At 47.9% G+C, this 20,202-nt stretch overlaps 1 protein-coding gene across 3 annotated transcripts in view; it reads right to left on the bottom strand.

The window, feature by feature from the left end:
* Positions 1–17,979, bottom strand: part of PNPLA1 (patatin like phospholipase domain containing 1) — a 29,490-nt gene extending 11,511 nt beyond the window's left edge. For 2 of the 3 annotated variants that reach the window (XM_042938571.1, XM_042938572.1), the window contains exons 1-5: positions 16,466–16,673; positions 11,591–11,823; positions 10,383–10,448; positions 8,981–9,190; positions 6,851–6,911 (exon numbers count right to left, since the gene is read on the bottom strand). In XM_042938571.1, the coding sequence (XP_042794505.1) occupies positions 6,851–6,911; positions 8,981–9,190; positions 10,383–10,448; positions 11,591–11,743 (490 nt within the window). In that variant the 5' untranslated portion in view covers positions 11,744–11,823; positions 16,466–16,673. Of the gene's footprint in view, positions 1–6,850; positions 6,912–8,980; positions 9,191–10,382; positions 10,449–11,590; positions 11,824–16,465; positions 16,674–17,881 lie in introns of those variants that run through there. The other variant, XM_042938573.1, reaches the window with a different exon arrangement.
* Positions 17,980–20,202: the final 2,223 nt, after the last annotated feature.

The following is a 20,202-nucleotide window of genomic DNA, read 5'->3' as shown; positions in this document are numbered from 1 at the left end:
GAGGGGATGGGTCGGGGGAGCAGTGAGGAGGGCACAGGTTATGAGGTTGTTTGGGGACATGTGGATTTTAAGGGGCCTTAGAGATGTCCAAGGAGAGATGACAAATGGGCAGTTGGATACATGGGTTTGGATCTCAGAGAAGGGGTGAGGGTGAGGGTGTACCTTTGGGAGCCTCATCTATGGATGGTAACTGCAGCTGTGCTGGTGGCTGTGGAGGGATTGCCCAGGGAGGAAAAGCACAGTGAGAACAAGAGGGAGTAAGGACTGAGCGAGGAGAGGGGGAAGGGCGGAACCCAGGCCAAGTTTCTAAAATAGGCAAGAAAGATGTAGACTTTCTGTAGACCAAAGTAAGTTGCTGGTAAGAATCCAGTCGAGAGGTGGGGGTTCGATATATAAAAGAGAGATAGAATAATGGATGACTCAAGAGTCCTGAGATGGTGAAGGGGTCTGAGCACAGGCAGGGTGTGGGTTTTAGGCAAGAAGAGGGTTGCTTCCTTTAACTTTCGAGGAAAGAGGGAGACAGAGAAGGGTGAGTCTGTATATTCGGTAGTGCAAAGTTGAGAGAACTTCCCTCTGTTGGCTTTGGTTTTTTTCTGTGAAGTTGTTTGGATACAAATCCCTCTGCTGGGGATCAGGGAGAGGGGTAGTCTTGAGGTGGTGATTACAGAGGAGGAGAGAATGGCTTGACAAGACAAGTACTGCACGACTGTATTTTGTGTAGAAATCCACAAGCTAGTTCTAAAATTCAAATAGGATTGGAAAGGACCTGGAATATACCAAACACCTTTGAAAAAACAAACAAAAAAACAAACAAAACAAAGTTGGAGAACTAAGACTACCCGATACCAAGATTTATTATAAAGCAGCAGTGATCAAGACAGCATGACATTGACATAAAGACAGAGAAATTGATCAATGGCACAAAACAGAAGGTCTAGAACTGGACTCATGACATATATAGACAACTGACTTTACTCAAAGGTGCAAAGTCACTTCATTAGAGAAAGCGTAGTATTTTCAGTAAATAATACTGGAGGAACTGGATGTCCATATGCAAAAAAAAAAAAACAACTTTGTTTTATACCTTGAACCACATCCAAAAATTAACTCAAAATGGAATATAGACACAAATGAAAAGCCAAAAAACTATAAAACTTCTAGAAGGAAACAGAAAACATTTTTGTGATCTTGAGTAAGGCAAAGATTTCTTAGGTAAGACACCAAAAGCATGATTCATAAAGGAAGCAAATTAATAATAAGGGCCCTATCAAAATGAAAAACTCCTTTTCAGAATACTGTTAAGGAATTGGAAAGAGAAATCACAGGCTGAGAGACAATATTTGAAAGTCATATTTCTAATAAAGGGCATTTTCCTGGGACCATGACCTGAGCCGAAATCAAGAGTCAGACGCTCAACCGATTGAGCCACCCAAGTGCTCCTAATTTCTTAAACATTTAAATAATTATTAAATTATTGTCAAATGAAAAAGCAAAAACTATATACTATTCCAGGTATAGAAGAAGCCTTCTATGTTCCCATTATCTTTCCTACATACCCTATCCTGAGTTTGAGTTTTATAATTTCTATACAATTTTGTACTTTCCAAATTTATGTACTATAAAAATATACATTATTCTGTATATTTTTTAAATTTTGTATCAATTGAAATAAATCATTATCCATTCTCCTTTTTTAAAAAAAGAATATATAAAAGCTTTTAAATAAAACAATTCAATTTTCAGATGGGCAAAAGGACCCACTGAAAGAGTTTCCAATGGCCAAAGCTGGAACAATGTGAGTAGCAAAATAAATAAAGATTGAAAAATAACCCAAAGTATAAAATAAGTATCCATGAGTCCATACTGAAACAAACAAGCGATTGAAGAAGTACACAAATGGGGGAGAAGAGACAAATCTCCCAAGCAGAGAGATTTATGTAGATACCCTGCCCTCATTCCCTGCCCTCAAGGAAGTAAAGCCTAACTCTCACCCCTTAAGTGTGGGCTGTGCATAGTGACTTCTTTCCAAAGAGCACAGTATAGAAAGGGGAAAAAGAGCAACTTCACAGTGGAGAAACCCAATAAACACCACTGCAGACAAGTGCAAGGTCAACATCATGGGTGATATGCCATGGGGATAGCATGTATGTACCCTCGATATAATGTGGCGACAACGGCACTTTGCCTCTGTGGTCTTCCTCTCTGGAACCCAGAACCCCAGTCTAATCATGAGGAAAACATCAGACAAACCCCAACTAAGGAACATTCCACAAAATATCTGGCCAGTACTCAAATCTTCCAAGGTCATTAAAAACAAGAAGAGTCGGGCACTTGGGTGGCTCAGTCGGTTGAGGGTCTGACTTGGGCTCAGGTCATGATCTCACAGCTCGGTTCGTGTGTTCAAGCCCTACATCGAGCTTGCTGCTGTCAGCACAGAGCCCACTTCAGATCCTCTGTCCTTCTCTCTGCCCCTCCCCCGCTTGTGCTCTCTCAAAAATAAACATGAAAAACAAACATAAAACAAGGAGAGTCTGAGAAAGTGTCACGGATACAAGGAACCTAAAGAGACACCATGGCAGAATGTGATGTGGTCTCCTGAAGGGGATCCTGGATCAGAAAAAAGACATTAGGTTAAAAAGGAAGGAAATCTGAATATACGGCTTCAATTAATAATAACATCAATATTAGTGAAATAATTGTAAACACTCCACTATACTATGTACCAAATTTTCCATGTACCATACTATAACATCTCATGGGTGTGAGACATTATACTAGGGAATGAGGAGTATATGGAAGCTGTCCATACCATTTTCATATTTTTTCTGTGAATCTAGAACTATTCTTAAATAGTGGGAAATGACCAACAGAATCGAACACTTCGACAAAGAAGATATGTAGATGGCAAATAAGCACATGAAAAGACGCTGAACATCATTAGTCATTAAGGAAATACAAATTAAAATCACAACAAGATACCACCACACAACCAATCAAATGGCTAAAACTAAAAAGACTGACCATTTCAAGCGTTGGTGATAATTTGGAGACACTGGAACTCTTATACGCTGCTGTAGGGATGTAACATGGTCCAGCCACTTCAGAAAATAGTTTGGCAGTCTCTTAAAAAGTTAAACATACATTCTGGGTATATGTCCTTAGTCAGTATACGTCCCAAAGAATTGAAAACAGGATCTCGAAGATTATTTGCACATCCACGTTCATTGCATCATTATTCACAATAGCCAAGAGGAAGAAGCAATCCAAATTGTTCATTGATAGATAAAGATGGATAAACCTTGAGGACATTATGAGAGTGAAATACACCAGTCACAAAAAGACAAATGCTGTATGACTCCATTGACATGCGGTATCTAAAGTAGTCAGTCTCCTAGAAGTAGAAAATAGGACGGTGGCTTCTAGGGCTTTGGAGAAGGAGAAATGAGGAGTTGTTGATCAATGGTATAGAGTTTCAGTTTTGCAAGAGAAAAAAGTTCTGGAGACGGGTTGTACAATGTGAATATACTTAACACTACTGGACTGTCCGCTTACAAATGGTTAAGACAGTAAATTCTACGCTATGTGTGTTTACCCTGGTTATACGTATATAGAATTCTATGATTAAATGTACATTCACCATACCACCTTGACATTCCACTCCTAGGTATTAACCCAAGAGAAATGAAAGCATGCGTTTGTGCTAAGCCTCCATGAGTATTCGCAGCAGCTTTATTCATGAGAGCCCCAAACTGGATACGACCTAAATGTCCATGAATGGGGGAATGGATAAACGAACTGTGGTATCTTCATAAATGGAATGGAATGGAAAAAGGAATGAACCATTTATACATGCAATAACACGATGAATCTCAGAATAATTATACTGAGTGAAAGAATGCGGACCAAAAAGAGTCCATACTGTAAGTCCATACTGGAAATGTGTATAATGACAGGAAGTAGGGGGAGGAGGGAGGGGTCACCAAGGAGGTGGAGGAAAACTTCGGGCATGATGGATGATGGTTCACTCTCTTGACTGTGAGGCTGGTTTCACAAGTGTGTGTGTGCGCGTGTGTATGTGTGTGTGTGTGTGTGTGTGTGAGAGAGAGAGAGAGAGAGAGAGAGAAGTTAAATTGTGAGAGGGAGGAAGGTGCCAAAGAAGCAAGAAGGCCAAGAAGGAAGGGAGGGAGGGAGGAAGGAAGGAAGGAAGGGAAGAAGAGAAGGAGGAAAGAAGGAAAGGAGGGAGTCGGTCAGCCTGGCCAGGCACGCCTGGATGCCAGATGGATATTTTAGACAGGGCATCCTCTGAGCTCCAACCTCACTCAACGCCCACATGCACACGTCTGTGTGGGGAATGTGGATTTTCAAGCACGCCAGCAGGCAGTGCCCTTGCCTTTGGCAGAAGGCTGCTGCCGGGGGAGGCCAAGGGTGGAGAGGGAAGCTCGCCTGGCGGCAGGAATAATTAGGAGGATGTGAGTCCTTGGGAGGGCGGAAAAGGGGGATGCCAGGAGGCGGGTGGAGGCATTGAGGGCGACACTGCGGGTGTGGCTTGCTGCCAGAGCTGACCCCCTCTCCAGAAACCAGCAGGGCGGAAGGCTGGAGCGGACTCCCATTTTTCTGTTCCCAGATGGCAGGTGGGAATTAAGAGTGTGGCTCTGGGCACCAGCCACAATTTCTCAGGATGTGTCATACCTCCCGCTCGCATCTGGTGCTGAGAGGAAAATCCAGCCCCACCACACCCAAGAGGATGTAGGGGTGGAGCTGAAGGCCGCACGGACAAAGCCATGCCAACACTGGCAAATTGGAAGAGCAATCAGAAATAGCTGTAGCCGGCACGAGGCATTTTCTTCCTTATGAGTTGTGCCTGTTCCTACTTGGAGTGAGTCCAGGACCTCTGGGAAAACCCGCCATGCTCCACACACAGCCCTAATTCTTTAGCGGATGCCCGAAATGCTACCATTTGAGTCTTGTCCTTGGCTTTGAGACTGCCGTTTACACCATCATGTAAATGATGGGGCCGGGGGAGGGGGCGATGGCTCTGGGTTCCTCCCAGAGGCTGGCAGAGGGGCTACTGAGAAGTGGGGGAAACCAGAGATGCTTAGCAAGGCACTTCATAACTCTCCCCAGGGCTTTCCCTGAGAGGAAGAGAAGGAAATTCTAGGGGAGAGACAGGCAGCCAGGCTGCAACCTGAGGTGTAGACGGGTCTCCTGAGGCAGGGACTGGTATCTGCTCTAGAATCCCGGCCCCAGATCAGGGGATCCCCCAACCCCAAGTCCCCTAGTACACGCCATCACAGAGGAAAGAGTGAAGGGGCTCCCCAGCTGGTGGTGGGAAGGACCCCAGGCCCTCGCCAGCCCCTCCTATTCCTGAGGCTCTGTAGGTGAGACCCATCTCCACCCCTTGGGTGGTCCTCCTTTTGGACACTTGGGAATCAGTCCTCACATCTGTCACCCATGTAAATGTGGAGCGGGGAAGTTGTCAGAGAAGAGTCAGGGCTAGGGGGAGCCTGTCCTGCAGAGAGCTGAGAAGAGGTGTCTCCAAGGTCAGAGGGTCAGTGGGCTGGATTGACTGTGTCTAGGAATAAAATTCTGATCAGCCTCCTTCTACAGATGAGGAAGCTGAGGTGCTGGGAGATGAATTACCTGCTCAAGATCACACAGTTAGTACGGGTCAGGAATCAGGATTTAAGCCTCTTTACAGATTAGGAATCAGGACAGAGAAGGCAAGTGATTTCCCTGAGTTCACACAGCTGGTGGGGAGGGGGGGAGTGAGAATCCTGGCCCAGGCCTTGCCTCCAGAACCCATGTTACCTCCATCCTTCTCTCTTGCTTCTCTTACCCCTTGAGGGAAGAATGGACCCAGGAGAAAGGAAAAAGTCAGGACAAGGGGAACTTGGGCAAGCAGGAAGCAACTTTGAAGGAAAAAAAGTCAATACATCCTACGGGGGGGGGGGGGGGGGGGGAAACCCACGCTCGATCCCTTAATCTCGCTCCTAAAATATATATATATTTTAAGTATATACACAAGAAGCTCACCGCAGCATTCCCTATAATAGTGAACATTTGGAAACTCAAAAGAATGATCAAAATTTGCTGCACAACTGCGATGAAATATCACACAATTGCCAAAAAAGACAATCGCAAGGGTCATATGACAACGCGGGGGGAAAAACACTTCCTTTGATCCAGGAATCCTTTTTTTCTGGAAATATGTCCTATGGGCACAATTCTAAGTATGAAAAAAGCCTTGTTTCTTTCCTTTTATCAAAGATGTTTGCCATGGTCTTCATGGAGTTAGCGTATGTAATACACGCCATTGGAATCTTCCACACAAGAATGCACGGAGGAGGTGCAAGTATAGGAATCACACTTGCTAAACCAACACAGGGCACAGGCTCTTCCCTCTCATTTGTTGATCAATATGTCACTTGGGAGTCTTACACAAATATAAACTAGTCATTTCTAGTTCTACATTAACAATACGATTGTCTTGGAAAGAATATAAAATGAAACGACACGAAAATGGAATCCCTCCAGGAAGATGCGAGCTATGTGTTTTCCTAAACATGGTTCTTAAATCCAGAAACATACCTGTACAAAAGCTTATCCACTGACCCCGCAGTTACCCTAAAAAGCACTTTTCCACGAAGATCCCAATTTCTGGCCCGGACAATGCAAGCTGCCGGATCCCCGCACCCATTTCGGGAACTCCTGGGAAAGGGCATCTCTAGTTCACAAAGTTGGGGGGAAGCCTCCTCGACTGAGCCCTTCTACTTCCTGTCTTTGCCCCGCCCTTCCTGTCTTTGCCCCACCCCCAACCCACCTCTTCCTTGGGGCCCCATTTGCTACTTACTCAACCTCCTCAAGTAGGAAACGGCATCTTCGTACCCTCGGTAGTAGTAGTTGTGCAGGATCTGCAAGGAGGGAAAGCGGGAGAAAAAACTAAGGCTGCAGCAATGGAGACAGACGACGTCCCTTCACCCAAAGAAGCTACTTTCATTGCCCTTGAGCTTTATTTGATGAGCTTTTCAAAATGTGCCCATCCAGCATCCCATCCCTCACTATCTGCTAAGAAGTGGGGAGCAGTTCCTGATCATGTGTCCATAGTGACGGTGCGTTAGTTTGTGAAACCATTTACAGCTTCCCCTGGGCAGGGGAGGGTGAGATGTTTCTAATAGAACCAGAGAAGGTGCATTTGGGCCATATGAAGAACAGAGTTTGGAGACTGGGTTCAAATTCCAGTGCTGCCACTTCTTGGCTGTGTAGATACAACCTCTCACAGCCTCAGTTTCTTTACCTTTAAAATGGGAATAATAATAATAATAATAATAATAATAATAATATCTACTGCAAAGGATGCTGGAGGATTACATGACATTGTTCACAAAGCCTTTTCATAAAGAGCCGGATAGTAAATATTTTGGGCTTGGAAACCACAGATAGTCTCTGTCTCTTCTTGTTGTTCTTTATGTTCTAGTTCTCGTTCTTCTTGTTCTTCTCCTTCTCCTCCCTCCTCCTCTTCCGCTTCCCCCTCTCCCTCCTCTTCCTCCTTCCCCTCCTCCTCCTTCTTCTTTTTCTTTCCTCCTCTTTCTCCTCCTTCTTCTTCTTCTTCTTCTTCTTCTTCTTCTTCTTCTTCTTCTCCTTCTTCTTCTTCTCCTTCTTCCCCCTCTCCCCCTCCTCCTTTTTCTGCTTCTTCTGTTTCTTCCTCCTTCTCCTCCTCTCCCTCTCCTCTTCTTGTTTTCCTTCCTGTTCTTCTTCCTCTTCTTCCTCTTCTCCTCTTTCTCCTTCCTCTTACTCTTTTCCTTCTCTTTCTTCTCCTTTACAATGCTCTAAAAATGGAAAGCCTATTCTGAGCTCACAGGCCAGAATAAAACCCACGCCACCTTGAGAATGGAAGTACTGATTGTAAGCAGAAACATGAGTTCCAGAGGCTCTGATGAATACAATGCATTTGTTCCATCTTTCTTGAACTGCCTACGTGTGGATTGCTTTTATGAAACTAAGTAGACATAATCTTTATGGATAAACTAGTATAAGGCAGATGCTAGAATTCCTAATGCAACAGTTGGAGGACAAAGAATCAATCGGATTAATAAAATATCTTGTGTATCCATAGCCTGGCTAAGCATAATAGGGTTTTGAGTGTGAGTTTTGTAAATAATAATTAGACTGTAAGTCACAAAACTGGCTTAGAGGAGTTATCATTCAAACAACAATTACTGAGAACCTTCTATCAGCAATGCCCTTTGTAGACACGGTGAGTATAGTCAAAGAAATGAGTAAAGCTTGATGCCTGCTTCTAGGATCACACTTCTGTGCTGAAGAAAGACATGTATTTTGTAAGTGATAAAAAAAACAATTTTTTAAAACAAACTTTATTTTTGGGGCACCTGGTGGCTCAGTTGGTTAAGCATCCAGCTTGGCTCAGGTCATGATCTCACGGTTCATGAGTTTGAGCCCCGTATCAGGTTCTCTGCTGTCAGCATAGAGCCCACTTTGGATCCTCTGTCCCCCTCTCTCTCCACCCCTACTCCACTCGTGCTCTCTCTCTCTCTCAAAAATAAATAAACAGTAAAAAAAAATAGACTTTATTTTTTTAGAGCAGTTTTGGAAATTTAAAAATAAAAACAAAAACCAAGACGCCGGCTGGATTTGGCCCATGGGCCATCATGGCTGATGCCTACATTACATGTCAGAGGGGAAATGCTCAGGTGACATTTCTCTCAGCAGTTCTGACATATCTCATTTTACAGGGGGGAAAAAATTGAGACTGGGAGCACTTAGGGGTCTCATTCACATAGCTGGTTCGTGGCAAGGCCAGGAATCAGGTTTAGAAGGAAGTTTAAGGAGACGTAGATGGAGCTGTGTGGGCCCCATTGGCTCCCCGGCCTCACCACCAGTCCTTGCCCCCCTCTCCCAGTCCTCACCACCAGTCCCTGCCCCCCTCTCCCAGTCCTCCTCCCTTCCACGTCTGTCCTCTCACCAGCAGGTCTGGCGGGAACAAGGCATGGGTCATCCTGGCAATGTTCTCCAGGGAGAACTGGAAGGAGCAGTTGAACATGCGGAAGTCGTGGAAGATGGCGGGGCAGTCCCGGGGGCAGATGTCTTGCTGCCCGCTGAAGGTAGAGATGGTGATAGAGTCGGTCCAGAAGGAGCAGGGCTGCATGCCCGTGAAGCCCCCATCGATGTAGCGCTATGGGGGGCAGGAAGAGTGATAAATGCTCATCTGGGGTCAGAGGTCCTCTTCCCCACCCAGGGAGTACACCCAGGAAATGGGTCCCTTGGGACAAACCTTGAGACCCAGGTCCAGGTGGGTGCGTGGTGTGTCCACGGTGGCCCCCAAACTCCCAGCCCAGTGCTCTGTCCCTACACTGTGTCCCCACAGCCGTCTCAGTGGTGCTGAGGTGGGGCTCCCAGGCCTCTGTGGGGAGAAGGCCTTCCATACTCTGGATAGAGCAGGAGCAAATGCTCCTCCATACACCTCCCCCCCCCCAGGCTACCCCACCTGAACCACTCAACTGTTGAAGGGGGCCCTGGGAATGGAGCCTGTTCCCGTGGCCTTTTGAGAAGGTGAACACAAGGTGGGTCCGTGCAGGTCTCTCCAGACCGCCGTGGGTCCACACTGCCTCCCTCTTTCAGGTCAGGTATCCTCAGCACTCTCCAGGGCACCCCTGATCATGGCCTGGCCACCAGCCACCACACTTCCCTTCCCTCCTGGGGCTTCTGTTTCCTCAACTATGAACACAGGACCACAGATCCTGAAGCTCTAACTCTCTGGGGTGCCTGGGAAGTACCCAGCTGACATGTAATATGTGCTCCATCTACTAGCTGAATCCTGGGTCTTATTTTCTTTCTATATAAAATGAGAAGGGGGCATGAGTTAGACCCTCTTCCTCGGAGGGTGGGGCCTGGACCCGTAGCACTGGCATCAGCCGAAGCTGGTTAGAGGTGCAGAGTCTCTGGCTCCAGGCCTAGTGAATCAGATTTTGCATTATTTTACAAGACTTCCCTGGGTGATTCATATGCACTAGCCTAGATGACGTTAAAGGTCCCCATTGTTCCAGGCACCAATGTCACAGGATCTGTATCCTACATTCTCTGTCAAGAATGAGAAAATCCAGCAAGCCTGTGGAGTTTTGACTAGCCAGGCTCAATAATGGGTTGGTGGTCCAGAGTGAAGCCCGATATAGGGAGGGGAAGTTCATCTTAAAGCCCCAGAAATCCGTCTACACTGGGAATTCTAAGTAGAAAAACACAAGAATCTCTCCAACTCTTGGTCTTTCCACTGAATCCTGAGACCACCCCCAACCCTCCCAGATGGGGGCCATAGGGACCCGAGGCACCCCTGGGTCCTGGCTCACCCCCTCCCACGCCAAAGCACTCACCACGCCCCGGTAAGTTGGAGGAATGAGGCCGCAGTACACGGGGACAAAGCAGCTGCAGTAGAGTGCCTGTGGGGAGAGAAGGGGCTGAGACACGCTGGCAGCCGGGTAGGGAGGGCTCACCAGCAGGCTTCTGGGTCACCACCATCCTGGCCCTTCTTAAATCCAAGGCAGACGCACTGCCCTGGGGAGCAGAGCCTCGAGTTCAATTCCTGGCCTGGCCCTAACTAGCTGGGTCCTCGTTACCCTACTAGGTAGTCAGGGCCCGATATCTCAGCTTTAAAGAGAGGGAGCCGCCTCAGTGACCTCCAGGGTCCTTTCTAGCACCATGTCTCCAAGAATCCAGTGGAACCCAACGACCATTCATGTGTGTGTGGCCAGGTCCAGGCTCTGGAATCAAAGGAGGGTGAGATGCCCACCCTTAACGAATGCCCAACGAGGGAGAGTAAGCATGTCATTTACTAATGACAGTACATGGTGAGACAGGTGCCGCGATGGAGATGAGCCAGGGCACTGTGGCCCCAAAAGAGGAGTATCCAACCCAGGGGAGTGTGGGGCAGGCTGGTGATGATGGAACGTACCCAGAAAGAGCAACTGGAGTCTTGTCAAGCAGGTGAAGTGAGCTGGGAAGGAGGGAAGGGCATCCCAGGCAGAGCACCGCAGGTGCAAAGGCACAGAGGCCTGCTTTCTGTGGTTTGCTCTGGTTGGCATGAGTAAGAGTGGAGCTGATAGAAGAGGGCTTGGAGAGAAAAGTCTTGAAGAGCTGAGTGCTAATAAACCCAGGGGACACGAAGTAGGTGGAGGAGGTGTCCACACCCACTGCCTATTCATTCCCCCACGGCCACGATCATGGCCGTGCCAGTGTGGGGCTGTGAGGATGGGTGGCAGGGCCTTGTATTCAGGAGAGGAGAAGGGGGTGGAGATATGGGACAGAGGGAGGGGCCCGGAGAAGGGGCCCCTTAACCCTTTTGTCCTGAAAATTGGGCAGACCCACAGCGCTGTCCAACAGTAATCATTCATGACTGAAATTTATATTAATGAGCATCAGACAGTGCACAGAGTGCCCCTTCCGAAGCGATGCCCCACTGGGTGATAATTCAACCTTTTTATCAAGGGCCGTTGGAAGACAGGCGACAGAATGGGGGACCGTCTCCACAAACTGGGCCCCACTCCCTGAGCCCCGCCCCCACACCCTGGGCCCCGCCCCTTGCCTCGATGAGCTCTTCCTTGGATGTGTACTCTGAAACCACGACACTCTCTCCATCTGTGAACCGAGTGAGGGACACGTGGAGCTTCCCTGTGGCGGCCTTGTAAGAGTCCTCAGGCAGGACCTTGTACAGAAACTGCCTCATCATCTGCACCATCTTGCAAGATGGGGACAAGGGTCCCAGGAAGGATTTCTTCACCTCGGCCACACCTACATTGAGGACCCTGAGGTACTCATCTGTGGAGGAAGCAGAGAGGAGCCGGCGGTCAGCAGCTCTTGGACAAGAGGGGTCGCTGATGACTATGCCACCTCACGCCGTCTCCAACAGATGGGAAACCCTAGAATTCGGAAGCAGGGCCGGTCCCCGGAGTCGGCTTGTCGTTCTGCGCACGAGGAGAACAAGGCGCGAAGAATGAAGTCACTGGCTCCAGAGAGTCCACGGCTAGTCAATGGCAGAACTAGACCCAGGCATCCTGCCTCCTTTCATATCGAGGGTAGGGGACCGCTTTCCTACCCCGCACTGTTTTCTCCTGCGTCCAGTCACCACATCTGGAAATCTACCACTGGACTACATTCTTCTGGGGTCTTAGGGGCTTTTTGCCCTGGGTGAGATTCCTCTTAAAACACTGATACGGTGGAAAGCCTTCACCAAGTGACACCTTGTGACACTTGCTTAGTGCCCACTAAATCTGTGAGCAGGGAAGGGGCACTGGCCTTGAGGCGAACTTTGTCTTGAAACAATTGCGTCATCTTCCCTTTATAGCCCCTGGTACAGGCGTGAGAGAGAGAAGGCCCTGAGGTGTGGAGTACAAAGGCCAGGTCTCCGGGATGGGGAGAGGAACCTTCTCCCTCCTTCTGGGAAGAACAGGTTGCATAAGGACCTACCCATGCGAGATGGGGTTTGAAGGGCAGATGTGTTGTTCAGGGGATTGCAGAGAAAGGTGTAACCTGTCTCCAGAATTCCCCTGGGGACGTTAGGCTTGTCAGCTCAAAAAGAAACTGCAATCTTGCCAGATTCTCACAGCAACACTATGAGGTAGGTATTTCCAACCTCATCTTACTGATCCGGAGACCGAGGCTTGGAGAGATAATATAACTGGCCCAAGGTCAACGCCCTGGCGAGAGCACAAAGTGGGATTTTAACCTAGATCCCAGAACCCATCCTGCTCCCACTCCACTAAGCCACAAGCTTCTAGAGCCGGGCCTGTACCTGTTACTCACCAGTTGCTGTTAATGTCTACCCTGTGCAAACCCTCTGGCAAAATCGGAAGCAGAAATAGCATTTGGGAAGTTGGGCAGTCAGGAGCTCTCCGGCCCTGGAGGTAATTAAGCAGAGGTGGGGCAAGTACCTCAGTCAGAGGACTTATCGAAGAGATTCCTGCGTGAGTGCTAAGATTCCTTCCAACGTGGAGATTCTTAGATTCTTGTGGGGGTGCCCGGCAATATATCTGGGGAGTTATCGCGGTGGATATTATTTTCCTACTTACAAACAGAGTGGCTGAGGAGGCACAGAGAGGTTAAGTGATTTGCCCAAAGTTACACACAGCAATTTAGAGACAAACCAAAGCTCGGGACTCTCTACACCTTCATGTTTTACAGTTGAGATTATTTCCCGTTAATCCTGGAGGTGGATAGGATAAAGAGATTTAGCATCGTTTTACAGATGTAGAAACTGAGGCAGAGAGAAGCTAAGTGCCTTGTCTGAGGTCGGAGAGCCAGGCAGTGTTTGCTCCCACTCTAAACCCCACCTTCTTCCCCTGGGCTTTGGACTGATCCCAGAGGCTGAGCCAGCTGGGTTGCCATGGTGACAGCCTTCTTTTCTCCCCCCACCGACGTCCAGAATCACAGCTGCATATGTGTAGTAGGGACTGACCTGAGCGACAGAGCATCGTAGCTGTCACCCTCTTACAGGGGAGGGTGCTCCTGACAGGTGGGAAGGCCCTGCAGTTTTGGTAAGGCCGGCTTTACCATGTGCCAACAACTTGTACCAACAGCATTTTCCCTCAAGGGAGGGCGATGGCCAGCTCACCAGTAGTGAAGTGACTACGCATTTGGACGCCAAGAGGCTAGGTCACAGAGTTCTCGCCCACAAGACCAGTCAGGATGGGGAGGCAAACCAGGGTGGGGGCATGCCATTTCAATGAGCAGCTTGAGTGGCCTTGCATGGGTTGGTGGCCTTTCCCACAACGCCTGTGGGCCAGGAACCCCTGGTTGAGCTTGCCCCCACACACCTGAACTCCTGGCAGGAGATGCTCACTGGGACCACTGGAAGAAAATTTGCTCCCATTGCACAAGAAACACATGTTCTTCGTGGAAAAAAATAATTTTGAAAAATGCAGAGAAGTAAAGAGATAAAAATTGAAGGGTTTGGGATCCCTCCAACCAGAGATTAACATCTAGTTTATGTCTTCCCGGATTATATATTTTATTACATGTATTCTACTTATAAGAATACATACATGGAGTCATATAATATACATTATTTTGTAATTGATTGGTTTTTTTGAACCTAATAAATCATGTCTTTCCACATCAGTAAGTACCTATTTATAACCCAATTTACACGCAGCGTGGAAAGCTATTGTAAGGTTGTACCATTATTTACTGAGGAAGTCCCCAGTAGGGGTCGGTTATTTATTTTGTTTCTTTGCTTTGTCTATGCTTTTCTATGTTTCTTTGCTTTTCAATGCTGCAGTGAAGAATCTCATGCTAATTGTGTGTGTGTGTGTGTGTGTGTGTGTGTGTGTGTGTGCGTGCGCGCGCCTATGTCTTGTTCTTAATTATTTTCTTCAGGATAAATTCCTAGAGGTGGGAATGCTAGGTCAAAGGCATGCATGTTTCATCTTGCAATGCTTATTTGAATCATGGCATTTGTGTATTATCCATTTACACCTTACTCTCAGCTCTTCATGAGTGGTGATGGGTGACAGGGACAAAGCAGTGACCGAGATAATAGAAATAGTATAGACCTCTCCAATATACTGACATCTGAAAATGGCGCTGTCTTGAAATCAGCAGTGCTCAAGCCAGAATCATGTAGCCAGGGAGGGAGGGGACAGGAGATTGTCTGATTTCTCCCACTCGGGTGCCCAGTTTAACCTTCTTTCTTGCTGCGCATTGGGACTGTATAGCAAAGGATGCCTTTATCTCTGCCTCTCCTTGTTTCCTTTTCGAGGGCTCTCTGTGTGTGTCCCTGTCGTCAACATCTCTGACCATCCCTTTCTCTGTCTCTCTTTGTCTCTCTCTCCCTTCTTTCTCCCTCTTTTCCCAGCCGAGAGAGAAGCAACTAATCTTCTGGTTAAACAAGTCTCTGCTGGTAGAGAGTCAAGTGTTTAGCATAGCAATTGCTGGATGCTGGGAGGAGGGATAAATTTAGCTTGCTTCTTTATCTCTGTACTTTCCAGCACCTTCTCCCATTTAAAGGCCTCCTTCCAAGCTGCAGTCTGCTGGGCTCCGAGACACAGTATCCCACACTGACCACAGCAAGATGGGATTTAAAAGCAGCACCACAGGAAACTCAAGGTTGGCTCTCCCACCCCAGCCCACACTTGCCACATTCATTTCTGCTTCCTCCCACCTCCTTTCGCACCTTTTATTATCTAAGTGCAGTCTGTCTCCCAAGCCAAGAAGAAGATTCTTTGGGGGAAGATCCTTATGGTCCTCGCCTCTCTAAGGCCTATCACTGCACCCCGCCTGCGGAAGGCCCTTCAGAAACCTTTGCTAGAAGCTGGAAACGCCTCAAGGACAAGGGATGGGCCATACTCACCTTTGCCCACCAAGCAAGTGCCCACGACACTTGATGGGCGTTCAATATTTATTCAGTATGTGAACAAAGAAACATAAAAACCTGACAGGGAGGAAAAGCAAGCATTGGAGATGCTCCCAGGGAAGAGCTACTTGACTTAATTACCTAGTAAAAGCCTGAAGGCAAGGTCATCCCAGAGAGATGGATAGATAACAGGGTCAACGGTATTGATAACTGTGGCCAATTGACCAAATTTTATGCATCTGTCGTGCCAAGAATTTCAATAGAAAAAGAAATACATAAGATCCTGGGACTGGGAGGTTTTGAAGGGCATTTGGAAGCTACTCCGGGTCTTAGCCACTCAGAGAGTCGTTTTACTCTTTTTAGGACCAGATCCATTTCTTGGAAAGAGGGCAGGCTGTGGAGCCAGGGAGATGTGGTTAAAATCCCAGCTTTGCCACATACTATCTGGGCCATCACTGGCAAGTCAAGTAAGTTCTTCCAGTCCCAATTTTAGAATCTATCAAATGGGAATAATACTACCTTACTGGGTTGTGATGAGGCAGATCGCTTTTTAGGTGCCTGCACAGAGTACTTGCTCTATCAGTTATGCCAGGAATTCTCCTTGTGACCACGGAGAAGTCTTCTTGATGTTTCTGGCTTTCGGCTTTCTCCTTTGAACTGGGGACAATGATCCCTGCCCCCACATCTTTATCGAGGTGGGCTCAGGCTCACTTTTGGATGCAAAGGAGCAAAGTAAAAACACCGTGGAGACGGGACAGTGTGCCTCTGTTTCAGGGTGCAGTAAGGTGCTAGGTCAGCTGTAATGTAGTGCTGTTGCTATCCACACTCTCTCCCTCTCTTGCCAACTTGGGGGGCTCTACAGATTTAGGAGGGAAAAGGGGCAGGGCTTAGAAGTATCACTGAGGAGGAAGGAATAAGATATATGTTTATCTTATGTATTTGCTTAAATCTAATGCCTCTCCCCCCTCCCCTCCCCCATCTCTTTGTGAGACCAAGGATGGTCTCAATCTGGCTTATCCTTTCGTCCCTAGCGCCCGATATGGTGCCCGGAACACGGTAGGCACTTAATAAACATGATTGCATGCATGCATAATGAATAAATGAATGAACCTCAGGAATCGAAGGAGGGCACTGAGGTCCAGAGAGAGAAGCACCTTATCCGAGGTGCCCCGAGAATAAACCCGCTTCTCTTCCCCTCCTCCACACGGCCTCTTGCTAAGTGAAAAATCCTAGAAAGATGGGCACGTGGCGGCCGACAACTTAAACTGCTGGGGATCTCCTTCACAGGGTGCCCGGATGGGGTCTGCGGCGGCGCGGGGTAGATCTGCGGTGGAGGATGGGACTGAGCGGCCCCAGTCTCCCGCGGACTGGTAGCCTAGCAACCTCCGGCTCAGCCAATCACCGCCAGGCGCCCCCCATCTCCTCCCCCCCCCACCCCCCCCCACCCCCCGCCGCCGGCCGTGCTTCCCAGCAGCGGGCGCGGTAAGCAGGGGGGAAGCGGGCGGCGCAGCAGCCCCAGGGGAGGCGGCGGCGAGCAGAGCTGCGTTCCCAGGAAAGCCCTGCAATTCTCGGAGTCCCTGCATGGAGCACCTGGGAGTGTGCAGCTCCTACCTGGTCCCTAATTGTAGGCTGAATTATAGGCTGCCTATCCCTGTGGGTGTATCCTGACTGCCCGACTGCACTATAATAATAAAAATTCTTATTATCTTAACAACAGTCATTTACCCATTCGCGCTTGCGATCTCAGTGTTTCTTCACAGTGACAGCGTGCCCCTGAGGGGTAGTGACCCTGGTTTTATTCACCTTTTTATTTCCATACCCCACACGGCAGGGGCATTGATTGAAAAACGATTTGGCTTGAAGCCGCAGCGTGGCCACTGGAAGATCCAGAGAGACCTTCTGGGGCAGCGATTTTTCAGTCGGGGAGCCTTTATTCAAAAGACACCTCGAGCGGAAATCCGATATATACAACAGCTAGAAACAGGGCTGTTCTAGGTTGAAGCCAAGTGGGGTCTCAGACCCTGCCCAATCGCCCCATCCCGCCCTAGGAAGGAGGCTGCTGAAAGCAGCCGAAGATTCTAGGAGCCTAGGTCAAAACACGAAACCAGACGAAATCCTCTTATTTTCCGAATTAGAAATCGAGCCCAGGATAAAGATGACACTCAATAAATCCAGCTGGATGGCTGGATGGTTGGATGGTTGGATGGACAGAGAAATGAATAAAGATGGTTATCCCATAGGCCACAGTCTATGTTAACAGAAACTGGAACTAGAATGTGTGAGAAAATTCACATTTTTCTACTCTGTTCTGAATGCATTACAGGCTTTTGCCAAAGGCAAAACCACTCTGACCTAGTAAGCACTTAAAAAAACAAAACCTCAAAGCCAATACTCTTCTACGGATAATAACAATCTTTCACACAGACCTTTTTCTAGCCCGAAGAGTTTACTAAATTGGCTTTAAAAGTTCATATCAGCTTATATCAGGTTGCCATGGAAACAGCAGTGCCTTCCTGCGGTTCATACCTGGGTTCCTGTCAAGGTACCCATGGGGGTCTTTCCAGGACTGCGGCCTCACCCTGCCCCTGTGTGCCTCTTCCCAGAATCCAGGCACAATCTCCCTGACTTGTCACTGAAGGATCTACTGATCGACTGGAGATAAAACAGGCAGAGAGGGAATGTATCTAGAAAGTTCTCTGGAACCTCAGAATTTTCTCAGGGTCGTTGCCTCTGCTCTTTTCTCTCTGTTTTCTGTGGTGGACCAGAAGTCTCTTCGGGATCTTGCTCCAAGGTAGAAACCAGTATTGTCCCCTTTCCAGGCTGTGGCCTATCCCGCCCTACAGACTCTCCTCGCACTACTGAGGGGACCCTACGGTAGTGCAAGAGCTGCGAACTTGTCACCCACTAGTCTTAAAAGTTGTTTTTGTTTCGTTTTACTTTGTATTTTGTTTTGTTTTGTTTTCTGTGTGTGTTGCGGTGGGGAGGGGAGCAGGGTCAAAAGACCTCCACGTGAGTCTCTGCTAAACAGAAAAAAGGCCATCCCTGAATATCTCCTCATTCAAGAGATGTTCAAATTAGGGTGCCACTGCGGAGGAACACCTGTATCTCCCTCTCTCCAAACCACGGTAACGCAAGTTCATTTCTGCCAACTGGAGACATTCACTGCCCCCGCTGTCCAAGACTTTGGAGAGTCAGCTCTCTCCATCCATGTCATAGGAGTCTTTTCTTTTTTTTTTTTTTTGAAGCTCTCCAAATACATTTTATTTTCATTAAATGTCTAATCTATGTCATGGGAGTCTTGAAGTTCTCTTGAGACCACAGTGTTCTCGTTTATGACACTTAGCATGTTTGACACTTAGCACTTTCTGGTGCTGAGGGCTGAGCCGGGCTCTGAGGCCTCGTTGTCTCATTTAATCTTCACGACTCCTTTGAGGTAGGTACTAGGGTTATCTCTTTATACCGCAGGAAACAGAGGCTCACCAGTAACTTGCTCAAGGGCGCACAGCTGGAAAGCCGCAGAGCTAGGCCTCCAAAGCCTGTGTTCTTTCCAGCTTCGTCTCTCAGAGCCTCATACTTCCCACTGTGAGGCAAGGGGGTGGTTCTCACGAAGGCTCTTGGGATCTGCCTTTCTGGGACTTAGCTTAGGCACACTTCCTAAGGGCTCAGATGTCCCCGGGAGACAGGAAGGCTCCCTTTAGAGCAACGGATCCCAAACCACACCTTCAAATATATGTTCTTCTATCCCCACACCCAAAGCCCCTCCTCAGGGGCAGTCTGTCTCAACTCTTCTGGGTAAACACAAGTGCACAATCCTGCTTACTTCCCTTCGACACGCACTTTTTAAAAAATATAATATTTTATTTGTAAGTAATCTCTACACCCAACCTGGGGCTCAAACTCACAACCCTGAGATCAAGAGCCACACGCTCTTGGACTGAGCCAGCCAGGCGCCAAACCCCCCGCCCCCCATCTTTTTTTTTGACCATACAGACCTCACCCTTAAGTCCAGCCCCCTCCCTGAAGCCCTCCCTGCTCACCCTCACTCTTAGCTCTCTGTCTCTCCTTACTGTCCACACCGTTTATATCAGGCTGTCTTGAGTGGCTTGTCCTGTGTCTCTGGCCAGCTGCATCCCTTGAGGACAAGGCCTGTATTAAGAATATCCTTCCCCCCATACTGCCTAGCACAGTGTTGAACACTTAGTATTCAAGGTATTCAAGAATGAATAAATAAATTATTTAATGTTCCATAAGTAGGGACTATTTCTGTTTTGTTCCCCATTATGCCCTCGGCACTTAATTCAGTACCTGGCACGCTGTAGGAACTTAATAAATGTTTGCTGAAAGAACTAATAAACATGTTTTAAAAATGAATGAATGACGGGTGACCGGGTGGCTCAGCTGGTTAGGTATCCGACTTGATTTCGGCTTAGGTCATGATCTCGAGGTTCCTGAGTTGGAGCCCCCATCAGGCTCTGCGCTGACAGTGTGGACCCTGCTTGGGATTCTCTCTACCCTGCCCCCCCCCGCTTCTGCCCCTCCCCCACTCTCATTCTCTCTCTCTCTCTCTCTCTCTCTCTCTCTCTCTGTTTCTTTCAAAATAAATAAACTTTAAAAATGAATGAATGAATGAATAAATGAGTGAATGAATGAATGATGAGCTGAAGAAGGAGATCAAAGAACCTCTTTTCTACTGCACTGACAGGAATCTTTCCAGCTGTGAGAAAGCAAACCACAGGGCAATTTTCTCTGTCAAGCCTGGTCCTAATTCTTGCCCCCACATCGATGGGCACAAGGCCCTGAGCTGGGGCCAAGAAGGAGATTCTTCCTTACAGGGTGGTTTCACGAGG

Source organism: Panthera leo, chromosome B2, assembly GCF_018350215.1.
Source record: "Panthera leo isolate Ple1 chromosome B2, P.leo_Ple1_pat1.1, whole genome shotgun sequence".
NCBI classification, from domain to species: Eukaryota; Metazoa; Chordata; class Mammalia; order Carnivora; family Felidae; genus Panthera; species Panthera leo.
This window is presented reverse-complemented; position numbering and strand designations above follow the sequence as displayed.